Source organism: Adelges cooleyi, unplaced genomic scaffold (assembly GCF_023614345.1).
Source record: "Adelges cooleyi isolate 19-005CV unplaced genomic scaffold, UGA_ACOO_1.1 ACOO_flye_CR_arks_rails_tigmint_CR_PRNA_167, whole genome shotgun sequence".
NCBI lineage: Eukaryota > Metazoa > Arthropoda > Insecta > Hemiptera > Adelgidae > Adelges > Adelges cooleyi.
In genome coordinates this window covers 2,040,356-2,053,045 of record NW_026095824.1, presented here as the reverse complement: position 1 = coordinate 2,053,045, position 12,690 = coordinate 2,040,356, and the positions used below count along the sequence as shown (strand labels likewise).

The 12,690-nt window shown below is 35.4% G+C and overlaps 1 protein-coding gene across 3 annotated transcripts in view; it reads left to right on the top strand.

The window, feature by feature from the left end:
- Nucleotides 1-12,690, top strand: part of LOC126832723 (mucin-5AC) — a 47,529-nt gene that overhangs the window by 22,953 nt on the left and 11,886 nt on the right. For 2 of the 3 annotated variants that reach the window (XM_050563597.1, XM_050563598.1), the window contains one exon: nt 11,339-11,773. In XM_050563597.1, the coding sequence (XP_050419554.1) occupies nt 11,339-11,773 (435 nt within the window). Of the gene's footprint in view, nt 1-3,892; nt 3,984-11,338; nt 11,774-12,690 lie in introns of those variants that run through there. The other variant, XM_050563599.1, reaches the window with a different exon arrangement.

Here is a 12,690-nt window from a genome sequence, read left to right as displayed (position 1 = left end):
TTTTGTTAACTCGACAGAAATATTTTGCTTAGGTGCTCTTATTCCCTTTTATTTTTATTTTTAACGGTTACGGCGAACGAGTGAATAAAAAAAAATTGTATTTTCCAAGAGCAAAATATGATAATACACCGGCTCGGTTAGGCGTCGTGCACGTTTACATAATAATAATAATAATAATATATAAGATAATATCGCAGTTCAGTTTCAGTGACGATAACAATCTCGGTTCACAGTTCATAATGCTTAAAACTGTGTTTAAATTTTGTAAACTATTGCCACGTGCGTGCAAAATCTTGGGACACCTTAAAAGATACCGCATTGAATTTTTAGCAATAGATTTTAAATGATTTATAACAGCAAGTACTTAGTAATACTACACTTCATCTTTGATGTTTTAAACTGAACAGGTTTTTTGGGCATTGCGAAATGTAACGTTATTTCGTTTTGGCTCGCTTAAACCACTTGGACGCCGTATGGTGATTTTCATATATTTTTAATAACAGTATCGGGCAAAAAAAAAAAATGTAATTATTAATAACTCACGCAATCTATTCATTTGGCAAAAGACTTTTTGTATTGTTTTTTTTTTTGCTAGTAAAAAAAAATGAACAAACAATTATTAGCATCTGGTCATTTTGCTTTGTGTCCTGGCTGCACCATGTAATTCATTTGTGAATGATAATAAAGAGGATGATGATTTGAAGGATGAAAATGTTTTTATTTTTATTTTATAAAATTACATATGTTGATTATATTGTATGTACACTATACATCACATCACATCTGTAAATAGTACACCATTTTAAATTGGAATATTTGGAAATTTACAAACAGATTTTTTTCCACGATAGTTACAAAAATAAAATTTGGTTTCGGAGTCGTTTGGTTGCCATTTCTGACGTGAAGTAAATAAAAACGACTTACCTGTTTTTTTTTTTCATGAGCTCAAAATGCGTTTCTTTTGTAATTAGACACCGATTAAAGGTTATTTAAATACGTCTTACTGTGTATTGTTCTACATCAACAAGCCTGCAAAGGACAAGTGTCAATAATTCTTTACCTTAACGCGGCGGCCGTTGATTGGAGAAAAGGCCGGAAACCGTTAACTGGAGAGATGTAGTCGCCGTTATTTTTTTTTAAATAAACGAGAAGACCCGGTTAATTGTCTTTGCTGATTAAAGAAAGGATACCGGGCTGGCATTTCAGCAGCTGCGGACCGACCGAGGTGATTTATTAAACAAAATTCACCGAGGGATATAAGAGCACATTGGTGGTAAGAAGAGAGGGTATAATACGTCCACGGCTTCCAATGTAGGTAGTGTCTTCCCCGCACCTTTAGTGCATTATGCGTACATCGGTCGAGCCTTTTACTCCTGTCCCCGGTTTTCTTTCAACGCCTTTTTTTTTTTTTTGAGATGAAATCGATTTTCTCTTTTTCTATTTCGACGCCGTCACACTGTTCGATGCTCGGTGTACCCAAGTATAGTATTTTCCCACCAAATACACACTGTACTGTCGGATGGTAATTTGCCGTACCGAGCACTTAAGAAAGTTTTCAATAAGCACACACCATTCGCAACTGTTGTGTGAGGCGCAGAGATTATGTGAAGAATGTGAATTTGTCAAACTTTTTAAGTGAAAAAAAAAAAAAAAATTAACAACTCTTTTTGCAAAGAAACGAAAAGTTTTCATGAAAACTTCTACGAAGGTACTAAATTTACATTATTGCGATTTATCTTTAATTTATTTTTTTACTTTTTATGCTTAAATTTATTGGTTAAAATATATATTTATAAAAAATAAGCCCAACCCGTTTGTTTGGTTATTGGTATTGAAACTACCTAATACCTTTTACATTTTTGGCTCTATCATAGTTAAAACTTGGCAAAATGTATGAAATATATTATCTTTAAATCTATTTTTCAGAATAGATTTGGTCAAATTTTCAAATGTTGTATTATTATCATATTTAAACGGTGTTTGTCGGTCAATTATGAGGCGAAAGGCTATTTATCAATCCAAACAAGCGTTGCTTTATGTGTCTGGCTTAGCTCATCATAAGATAAATTAAACACTAATCAATTAAAATCATAAATTATTCATTTTTTAACACATAAAAGTGTGTTTTTAATACCACTGGCATTTATGGCCAACTGTGAATAACAATGAGTTTATGTTTTTTTCTTATTTGGACCGTTTAAGACGAAAAACTAAAACACCAGATTTTATATTTTTTCTGTCCGCACGACCGCGTACTCTGCTCTGAAGTACCTATCTACAATACCTATTATTATTATTTTTTTTAAGCCCACTAAAATAAGGTTTTTTTTTTAAATAAAAATTTACATTACAATAAAAATAATATAATAAAACATTTTTTTCAAACGCGTCTCGTTTTATATTTTCCTTTTGTCCGTCGCCAAAGCAATGTTTGCAATGTCAATGGCGTACGCCATTTTCATATTATGTATTTTTATAATATGTAATGTGGTCTGCTTATAGTAACCTTTTTGTATAGAGTAAAACATATCATGTACGTATAATATCTCATTTCACTCGCGAGAAATCCAAGGCGAAATTCGCCGTTTGGAATTTTAACTACAATAATTAACTGTATTAAAATACTTTTAATATATTACAATAATTGTAAGATTGAGTAGGTGTGTGTGTGTGTGTGTGTGTGTTGGATTACAACAGCTATGTAACTAAATAACGGTGTTGTCCACCTTGAAACACTGAGAAAAGTATTAGAATAATAATTATATTTGTTTTTATTCCAACTGAGACACGACCACGACGACCTATTACCGAGTTTACTTAAGTTATCGGATTCGATTTGTTGTAAACTTCGGATTTTTTTCACAAAACAATTACAGTGTACAATAAAAAAAAATACAGTATATTGCGTGTGTGTGTGTGTCTCATTTCGCTGACTTCATATTAATTGTACATAAACAAAAACATTGAAACGGTTGGCGAAAACAAAACGTCGATGCATATTATTCATAATATGTATTTTACTATGTACGAAACGCAATTTGGTCTGCGCCGTTAGCCTCTGGTCTTGGACGGTAAAATCATTATTATTATTAATATTACTGTTATCGTTTTGTACACACCGCCTATCCGTTCCATTCATAATGGTTGGCAGATGTGTATACATTACCGATATGTGTGCATATTCCAAGTGCGCACACCTCGGTGGTTTTTTTTTTTTTTTTTAATGGGCACTTTTCGACAAGACTGCCAGTACGACGCAGACATCGTTCTATAATATCATCACCGTATATTTGTGTGTATAACATAAAATATAGGACTATTACTGTAATGCCGTCATTGTAGCCGTTCGGTGGTTTCGGCCTATTGTTTTTTTTTTTTAATTTTATAAGCGAATTTATTTACATTATTATTGTCTCCTCGTCCGGGGTGCACGCAGCGTGTGTGCATTACACGGAATGCTGTCTCCCAAAACAATATAATATATATATATTTTTTTTTTTTGCATAAGAGCGCACAGCGCAAACGATATTGGAATAGGCCGACGACGACGGTATATTATTATATTATAATGATATTATATTATTATTATTGTGCAGGGAAAAAGCGCCCGGCTCGACCGTGGGCAGGCGCCGAAACACGACCGCCGTCGCCGCCGCTAAGTGGATTTTATGCACCGACAAAGTCAGTGGTGCCAATAGTGCGGACCGTGGCGAACGTCTGCCGCCCGTTTGCCGTTTGTCGGTCGTCCATTCGCGATCGTGTCTCGTTTAATAAAAAATCGCATTAAAATATATTTATATATGTCCTGTAGTTTTGCCTAACCGAAATATCGTCGTCAACGCGCCGAAAAAAAACAATTGCGTTTACACTAAGGGTTTTGTCTCGAATCAAAAATTCAATCAATTCGATCAAATTTTACTTAAAAACAATGCAATAACGAATTTAAAATCGTCGCCCCGTTGTTGTTGTTTGAATCAAATTCGGTAAGTGCAACGCAGTGTTTTTTTTTTTTTTAAATAGTTAACGTGTTACAATTTTCCGATATGTAAAGAAAAGCGTACGGTTGATTCTCATGTCTCTGTCGACACAAGTTGGCTGGAAAGTTAAGCCTTCGATTATCTTCATTTTTCATTGGACACTGACATAATGTAAAAGTCGCATAAATGACGTTTACGGAATGTTTTAATTAACAAAAGACCGAAGAGTCTTTTTTTTCGGTTACCGGCTTTGTGTATAAAGTACAACAGAACAGTTTGTTTTACTTTGATTTACTCATTAAAAACATATTTAATAGCCTTGTTATCGTATTAATATCATATAGAGAAGATTATGTGTTGTTTATGTGCGATCGCTTTTAATTGCGGTGTGATATATTTTACATAATAATATATTAAATGAAACGCCAATTTTGTTCTATATAGATATAAATTAACGACTGCAGACTAATTCGTGCTACGTTATACTATAGTATATATTTTGTTATTAGTGTAACTAATTTGACATCGAGCGACTTTTTATTATTTATGTATATATACTTTAATTAATGGCGAAACTTGTATACGGAGGTATGTTATCAGTTATAATTAATAATAATAATCATTTTTTTTTTTTTTTTTTTTTTAATATTGACGACTACCGTGCAACACAAGTTGGCTATCTAGTTGTTTTATATAACAATGTATAGTATACATCTGTGTGGAACTAAGCAGTAGAGTCATTGACCGGCTCACTTCAATGGCTGACGCTAGTCAAGAGTTCTATTGAATTTCTATCCAGAATATCCTACTGTCGAGTTTGCCTACCACCTAGGTGTACTCTAAAGGGCGTACAAAATTATGCTGAAAAATAGCAGCAATCTAATCGTTTTGTAGCTTCAAACATTTTGGTGTCTAAGCCTACCAAAAAAAAAAAAATACTTCTTTGGAGGTACGCTTGTGCAACTTGGTTTTTGTACTTATATGCGTTTTACTCGGACAACTGTAGAAAAATACACATAAATGGACTTTATATGGCTCGTCCGTTGATTTTGAAATAATTGCTCGAATAATACATGCTGGAATTACCGCAGAGACCTCTGGCGGCTTACTTATTTTGTGATCAAATAGCCAAATTGCCTAAGATTATATATTCAATAACCTCTGGACCGTTAAGGCGTTTTATATATATAGAAAAGTTTTTTTTTTAATTTTCAGTATACAGATTATAATTTCCACTCGAGTTGAATCCTTCCTTGCCAAACACAGTTAATATTATCATTATCATAATGTCTGGGTACTTAAAAACAACAGTGTGAGAATTTTAACATACTAACGGGCTACACAGACTACTTAGTTCTAACGCAGCAGGTGTGTTGCAATGGCGTTCGAATGAATGTTGGTTGTTTTTTTTTTTTTACTAATGAGTGATAAATTAATAACGATAAACATTGAGAGCCGACCGATGAAACGCCGGATACTGTTTTAATGTATGTATTCGCGTTTTTTGTATAATGAAAATACAATGTAGTATAAATCTTAATTATGTAAACTCTTCACTCTACTTACTTTATGGCGAGCCTTGAGAAAAAAGCCTAAAACTGCTAGGACCTAGGTTTTACTGTCCTATTATTGTGTGATAAGTATTTTCGACCAAGTGCAATAAAACATTGACGGTTGATAATTTTGTGTACAAATTTATTACAAAATATTCATTGTTTCTTATTTAAAACAACGTAACGCATAATTGTATTATGTCAAACTCTAGTATCAGAAAACCGTCTTGCGATCCAAGCACAAGTGTAAGTCTGTAGTGGCGCGAGTATGAAAACAAGTTTACTTGACAGTTACTTATTGAAAAACGCTATTACCCGATAAGGGCAAACGAATTTTTCTATATTTTTGTTTTAAAAATCGTTCCAACGGCAACAGACTGCTGGCGGCTTATGTGGAAGTTTTTCTCTGTACTTCCGGTTAGAAAACAAACGTCATTTGCCAGTGCAGGCATTCGGAATCGGATTCACATTTTCAGTCCACGATAGTATATATTATTCAACGGATAAAATCAATTGAACGCATTTTTTATTAAAGCTTCACAGGCTCGGGCTTAGGTCTATGTCCGTTGAAAAAAAGTTAGCTGCTCTTTCGACCCGCAATTAACGGAATGCAATTATTGTTATTATGGATCCGCAGTGGTCTTCGAAGTAGTGACGTTTAGGCGTTTAGTTCAGTGTTTGTGAGCGTATATATATATATATATATATAGAGAGAGAGAGAGAGAGAAAGAGAGGACAATCCATTACTGTGATGACGCATCAATCCTTTTAACATGGAACAACGAAACACACTCACGCAGTAGTCACTATGAAAAGATACAGCTAATGCCGTTGGTTTCCGGTGCAATTACACGTGGTAATTATCCAATTATGTACACCACATTGATATGAGGACAAAGTTATACCACATAATTTTCGGATACAACGACATAAATTTGATTTGCACAACAACCGTAGCTCGACTGCGTGGCGATGGCGAATAAAAAAAGAAACGACGCGTTTACTAAGAAGTGTAGTTCAATGACTTGTTAATTTGAAAATTAATTTTTCGCATTTTCAATTTGTAGTTATACAATTTAGTACACTTACACGCACACAACCCTGCCAATGAAAATTCAACGATTGATTATGCTTTTCAAAGTTAATTCACTAGCATAAAAACACGTCTTCTTGTTGTTTGGAGACTGGTAATCGTTTGAAGCAATGTATATGTGTGTGTTTAAATGTTGCCGTGGCGGACGAGAGAGATGAAAAACCAATTCAGTTTTTACTTTTTAGATTAAAAATCGAATCAGTTTATATAATATATTACTATTTCACTTATGTGTACGGTAAAACGTTATAACCGTGCGTATGCGCCGCTTGGCCGGCTTATGTTTTCGGTAAATTACCAAAAGTAATTTATTGTAATTAAATTCCACCTTTTGCGGTTCCCGTTGACTTGTGCGGGATTTCCAGGCTATTACCAGCGAAACTATGGACAAGGAGGGGAGGGAGAGTGCTTCAGTAATGAGAAAGTCCACCCCTTTCTTTTCGCTATTCTACAAACTTTTTTTTTAATCTAAAAATGCCTTTCGTTAGTGCGATGCCAAGGGGAAACCTTTAGTGAACTCTTTTTCTTTTTAAAAAGTTACGGTATAATGTAGTCGAACCGCTTTGTTGTCAGCGCTAGAAGTTGTTTAATATGTCAGCGCTATAGTTAGGTGTATAAATAATTTCAAAATATTACCATTAAACAATTGATATTTTCCTAATAATCATTGATAGATTATTTTCGAAACCACTGACACGTGTATAGTACTTCTACTTATTATCCGCCAAATTAAAAAACAAAAAAAAAGATTAAAATCAATATTTCTAAACGATTGATGCGTGAGAAAAAGTATTATTTTTAAGGGAACATACGAAAAAAAAATCAAGAGATGACTTCTTTCATTCATTTTTAATTTCAATTTTGTCCCACTAATTATTGTATTCTAATATTAATTTTAGGTACTTTTTTTTTTATGGATTTTTAGATGATTTTTTTTCTTTTATTAACTAGGACGGAATGCTTGGAATTAATTTTCACTCGATCGTACGCCGTGTTGCGCTTTGATTCGTCGGCGGACAAAAATATATCAATTTGGATTTTCAATGTCAGACGGAATAAAAAAAAAAAAAAAAATTGAAACTGTGCGCCGTTCGAGGATGAGATTAATGTGGCTATTGTTGCCGTAACCCGATTTCTAGGAAGTCACCACCACCGGCATCGGTTGTTGTAAAATAATATGTTGCCTTCGAATTGTTTAGATAGACATCTTTGACGTAGGTAGAAGATACAAAAACCGAGTGTAGCCGAGTGGTCCTCGTTGTATACACAAGAAAATACCCATGTCTATAGAGGTCCAACGCACAAGTGCACAACGATCAATGGAACTATACAGAACTGAGGATATACCGATTATATTATATTATATTTTAGGCTTGTCCGAGATGATAAATTTATCTGTGAGTGTACATGCTAACGAGTTGTCGTTCGTTGGTTCGATCCGTTAGTTAATATTTACATTTCGCGCTAGTTTGAGCGTTCTCTTTAAAAATGCCACCCACTACCTTCTAACAGTGTAACCCCAAACACAAAGAGACCATAATTTACGTTACGTTAATAATATCCAATAATGGTATTATTAGGGCAGAATACCCTATTACGTTGTTAACGACCTGAATTCGAAAGGGTTTGTTGGTGTTTATCAACTGTGCACTTCTTCAGTATTCGACTTGTATCACAGTATTGAGTTTTATTAATAAGGATAACAATATGTGGTCAATTGGAATTGAATTATGCTGCTATAGTATGGCCGTTAAATTATTGTATACTCGAGTTTGGCACCATCCCAAGTAGTCGTGAGAGTAGAAGATACTCCTCTATAAAATATTGTCGTTATAGTATCTGGTCGTTTTCCTACAGGGAACGTTAGGGGGTGGGGGTGGGGGTTAACCTGTGGGAATTAACGGTGAATTCGCTGTGTTGTCCGAGACGACTGAATACGAATTTATAATGAATTAACCGCCCCTCGTTTATAGACATCAATTGCTTTGCTGGGCCGTCCACCCCAGCGTCTTAGAGAATCGTTTTTTCTTTGAGCCAGAACAGTATCCGGAGATACGCGACGCACAGCTGGTTGCTGCGCAAACGTTTTTAAATTAACAATTTTATTATATAAAAAAAACACCCATGACTTGAGGTCCATCTGCTTCGGCCGGACATCACATTGCGAATAAACGACAAATCAATACATTCACAGCCTGGCGCTGGCATCGTCTTAGCTTTTCCTCCAGCTCCAGCTCTAGTTCCAAAGACTCCTGGCCGACGTTAAGTTTTGAAAACAGGTTTTGGGGTTTTGCCTTAAATGTAAAAAAAAAATATATATATATATATACATCACGAGCTTGGCATATTTTTTTTTTCTCTACCTTCTAATACTGCTGAGAGACGGTCACGACTTTGCCTGCCACAGGCGCCAGTGTCTAATCGACGGACTGTGTGTGTGTGTAACGTTTTACGGTGAGACACATGGGTGATTCGCATACAGCTATAATGTAGTTTTATACATATTCTGCATATAAAGCTATTTATTTTAAAACCTAATCACGACCCGCCGACATATTGTAAAAATCCGTTAAAACGACAAAACCAAAATGCGTCGGTCGACTAATGTACACATTTTGCATTGATACATTAAAAGGATGGATTAGAGGTATCTATAAAAAAACGTGCAGCGCACTTATGCGCCGTGCGGGTTTACAGGTAATCGACCGTTAGGAAAATAAATATGCATATAATACCTGCAGGCTATGGCAGCGGACTAAGGAAGCGACTTTGGTTTGTCTTGGTTTTATTGTTATTTGTTGACTTGATGCGCTTTGCCGTCTTCGCCCGCCTGGAGTACTCGGGTTTTGCAATACTTTTTTCGCGTAAAATGTACTGTTCTCAATATAGTTTATTTTATTCGAGTAATTAGCTGAAAATGACAACTTACCGGTTTTGGCTTGAGAACAATGTATGTTGAGTGTACTTTAGAAATAACCTGTACATTATTTTAATTAAGAGATTATGGTGTAACACCTTCCTAATTAATATTTATGAACATAAAATAGCGTTTATATAAACAAAAAAATAATCGCTTGTGTAATTGAATGTGGGTTATATGTATATATATATATTTTCACAATCGGTGGCATCAAAGTTTTGGAAACTTTACGGTCATTAACTTGAAAAACACAGAGCCAAAATAAAGTTTTGTAAATATTTGAAATTTAAACGGTTAGCGGCTTATTATTTTCCCGTTCAGCAGTTATTGGTCCAAAGCAGCACAACAAATTGTAATAAAATGTGTTTTATTTGTATACATATTTACAAATTATGCATTACTAACATTTCTATAATAGTTTACATACACTTGTACGGTGTTTACAAAACTTTAAAACGGTCAGAACAAGTTATTGTGAAAATCGGCTTATTCGGTCGGCTTTTATCTGTCCACAAAGTGTACAACATAAGTGTTGTAGTTTTACAACTTTATTATTTTAAACAACATAGTATTTCTGAAATTGATCATTGGGTTTCCGAAGGGGTTTTTTTAAATTAGATTTTTTTTTAACAAATGTATTTTTCCTGACTCGTTTACACTCAGTTAGAACTACGCACAATCAGTAATATAATATTAGTAAAAAAAAAAAATGTTAAGGCTAATTATTCTATGCCATTTAGGCGCCGCTTCCACCATACATCTCTCTACGTTTCTCTATGCAATGCCAGCTCTTCTCCTTTCAGCGCTCCCAATATTTTTAGATTTCTTTAACTCGATCCTCCCACCGTTGTCTAGGCCTTCCCCTCGGTCGTATTGCTTATTTGGTCTCCATTTCGTGACGGTCCGTATATAAGTCGGCCCTCTGTTCACCGTTATAATTGCCCGGCCCACCTTGATCTCTGGTAGTATATTTTTATACAATTCAACCGGAGAATTACAAATTAAAAATGTATATTATAATGAATGTGTTCTTTTGGGTGATAATGATTATTTTTCTTTGATATCTCTTTCCAAAAAATGTATGCAACATTGAAATATAAGTTGACTAGTACTTCAGCAATACTAAGAATTTGTAATTCTGAAAAAATGACACGTGTCTCCTTTTGGTTCTCATTAGGGGGGAGTTTGGGAGTCTAAAAACCTAAAATTAGTGCTAGTAGGTATTTTGAAAAGCGCCAATTTTATCGCCCCTGATCTCCGTCAATGGTTCCAATCATTTTAACTGTGATCCGTGTGAGTTTATTTTAACGACTTGCATAATCCACACACGATACATTGTCAATCGATACTCCGTTACTTTTAAATGTATCAATAAATAATGTCAACACATATAATTTGGACGTGCCCAACGAAGAAGGACGTAACTCGTTTCTTACAACTTTTCAGTACAAAGTTAAGTTCTAATATTGCATTTCAATTTTTTCCAAAAATGTTTACAACCTCTTTGGAAGACGGGAGTTTAGGTAAATCGTCTCTATAAACCGAAAAATTGTAAAAATCGAGTTACGTCCCTTTCTCCGTCGGACACTTTGATATAATTTGTTGTTGATTGGTACTCGATACGGTGTTTTTTTTTTTGCAATGTATTTATCATTTGTACGTGCCCTGCATCAACGCCCGTGTATGGTAACCGCCCGGTTATGATATATGTTTGTATCGTTTTAACTATATTATTATCGTTATTAAAGGCTCAAGTTTTTTTTTAAATTTTGACGTGTAATTTTTGTGTCCACAGACCACAACTGTAGCGTCGCCATCAACGGTGCCGGCACGACAGCGACGGCCACCGGGTTCGAGATGTATTCGTACTTTGCGAGCACGGCCACCGCTGGCGGCGGCACGGGCAACAACATTGGCACCATCACGGTGGCTCCCTCGTGCGGCGGCAACGTGCAGTCCATAGCGCAAGCGCACTTTACCGGCATCCAGCCTGCTGCACACCACCTCCATCACCATCACCACCACCAGCAGCAGCAGCAGCAGCAACAGCAGCAGCAGCAACAACAACAACAGCGACAGCAGCAGCAGCAGCAGTCAGTCTCCACGGCCATCAATTGTTCTGTTGTCCGTGCGATCGCTGCCGCCACCGCCGTCGCAACCGCACCGTCGTCCATGGCGTCCGCCTCGGCCGTGCAATCGACCGCCGCCGTCTCAGCATCGGCCGGCAAAAGTAAATTATCATTTTTTTAAATTTATTTTCTTCTTAAAAATGTCTACTAGTTTGCTATTTCCAGTTAGCCGAAAATCAATAAACGGCACAAAAAAAAAAAATTAACCGACCTGATAGGGCATTGGCGTAACCAAAAGTAACAATATATCCTTCTAAACTCGTTCGGGCTTCAAAAAAAAAAAAAATGTCAACGACCAATCAGGCACAACCCTTCCCCAGTGAAGTTTATGATTTTAACTAAAATTCTGTTTTTTAAAGGCCCGAACTTCCTGAGCCTCCCCCTCCTCAAGTTACGCCAATGCTCAAGGGTCGTTTGCGAGGCTTTATTTTTATAATTAGCACATTGAAAAAAAAAACACGGTTTAAATAGGGACACAATAAAATGTACATTTGGAAACGCTAAGCAAAATAGTAGAGGCCAACTAGATGTATAGTTAGCTTAACTAAATGTATAGTTGGCTTATCTAAAATTATGTTTAGTCGGCCTAACCGTTTATTTTGTTAGTCTATAACTATTATTGTATAATTGTGTCCCATAATTATAGTTGATTGTCCACCGTTGTAATTTACCCACCCCGTTGTATTTCTTTGCGACTTAAGTAGACTAGTTTATTATTTAGACAAAGTGTTGGCAAAAACGCGTTACAAATAATAAAGGCTAGACTCAGTCAATTTGGGTGAACATTTTAATGACAAAAAAATATTTTTGATTAACTCTAAAATTTGCTGTTTTTTTTTTTTTTTTTTTAGGCGTTTTTGCTAACTATTTTACAGCTTGGTTGTTTAATTAACCTGTACCTACAAACGGAGGTCGGTCTATCTAAATTCCCGCTTACCGTTGTATAGGCTTCTGAGCTTGATGGTGGTTAAGTTAAAACTAGTTAGACTTTACTACTGAGCTCGCAGCTAACGCGTGA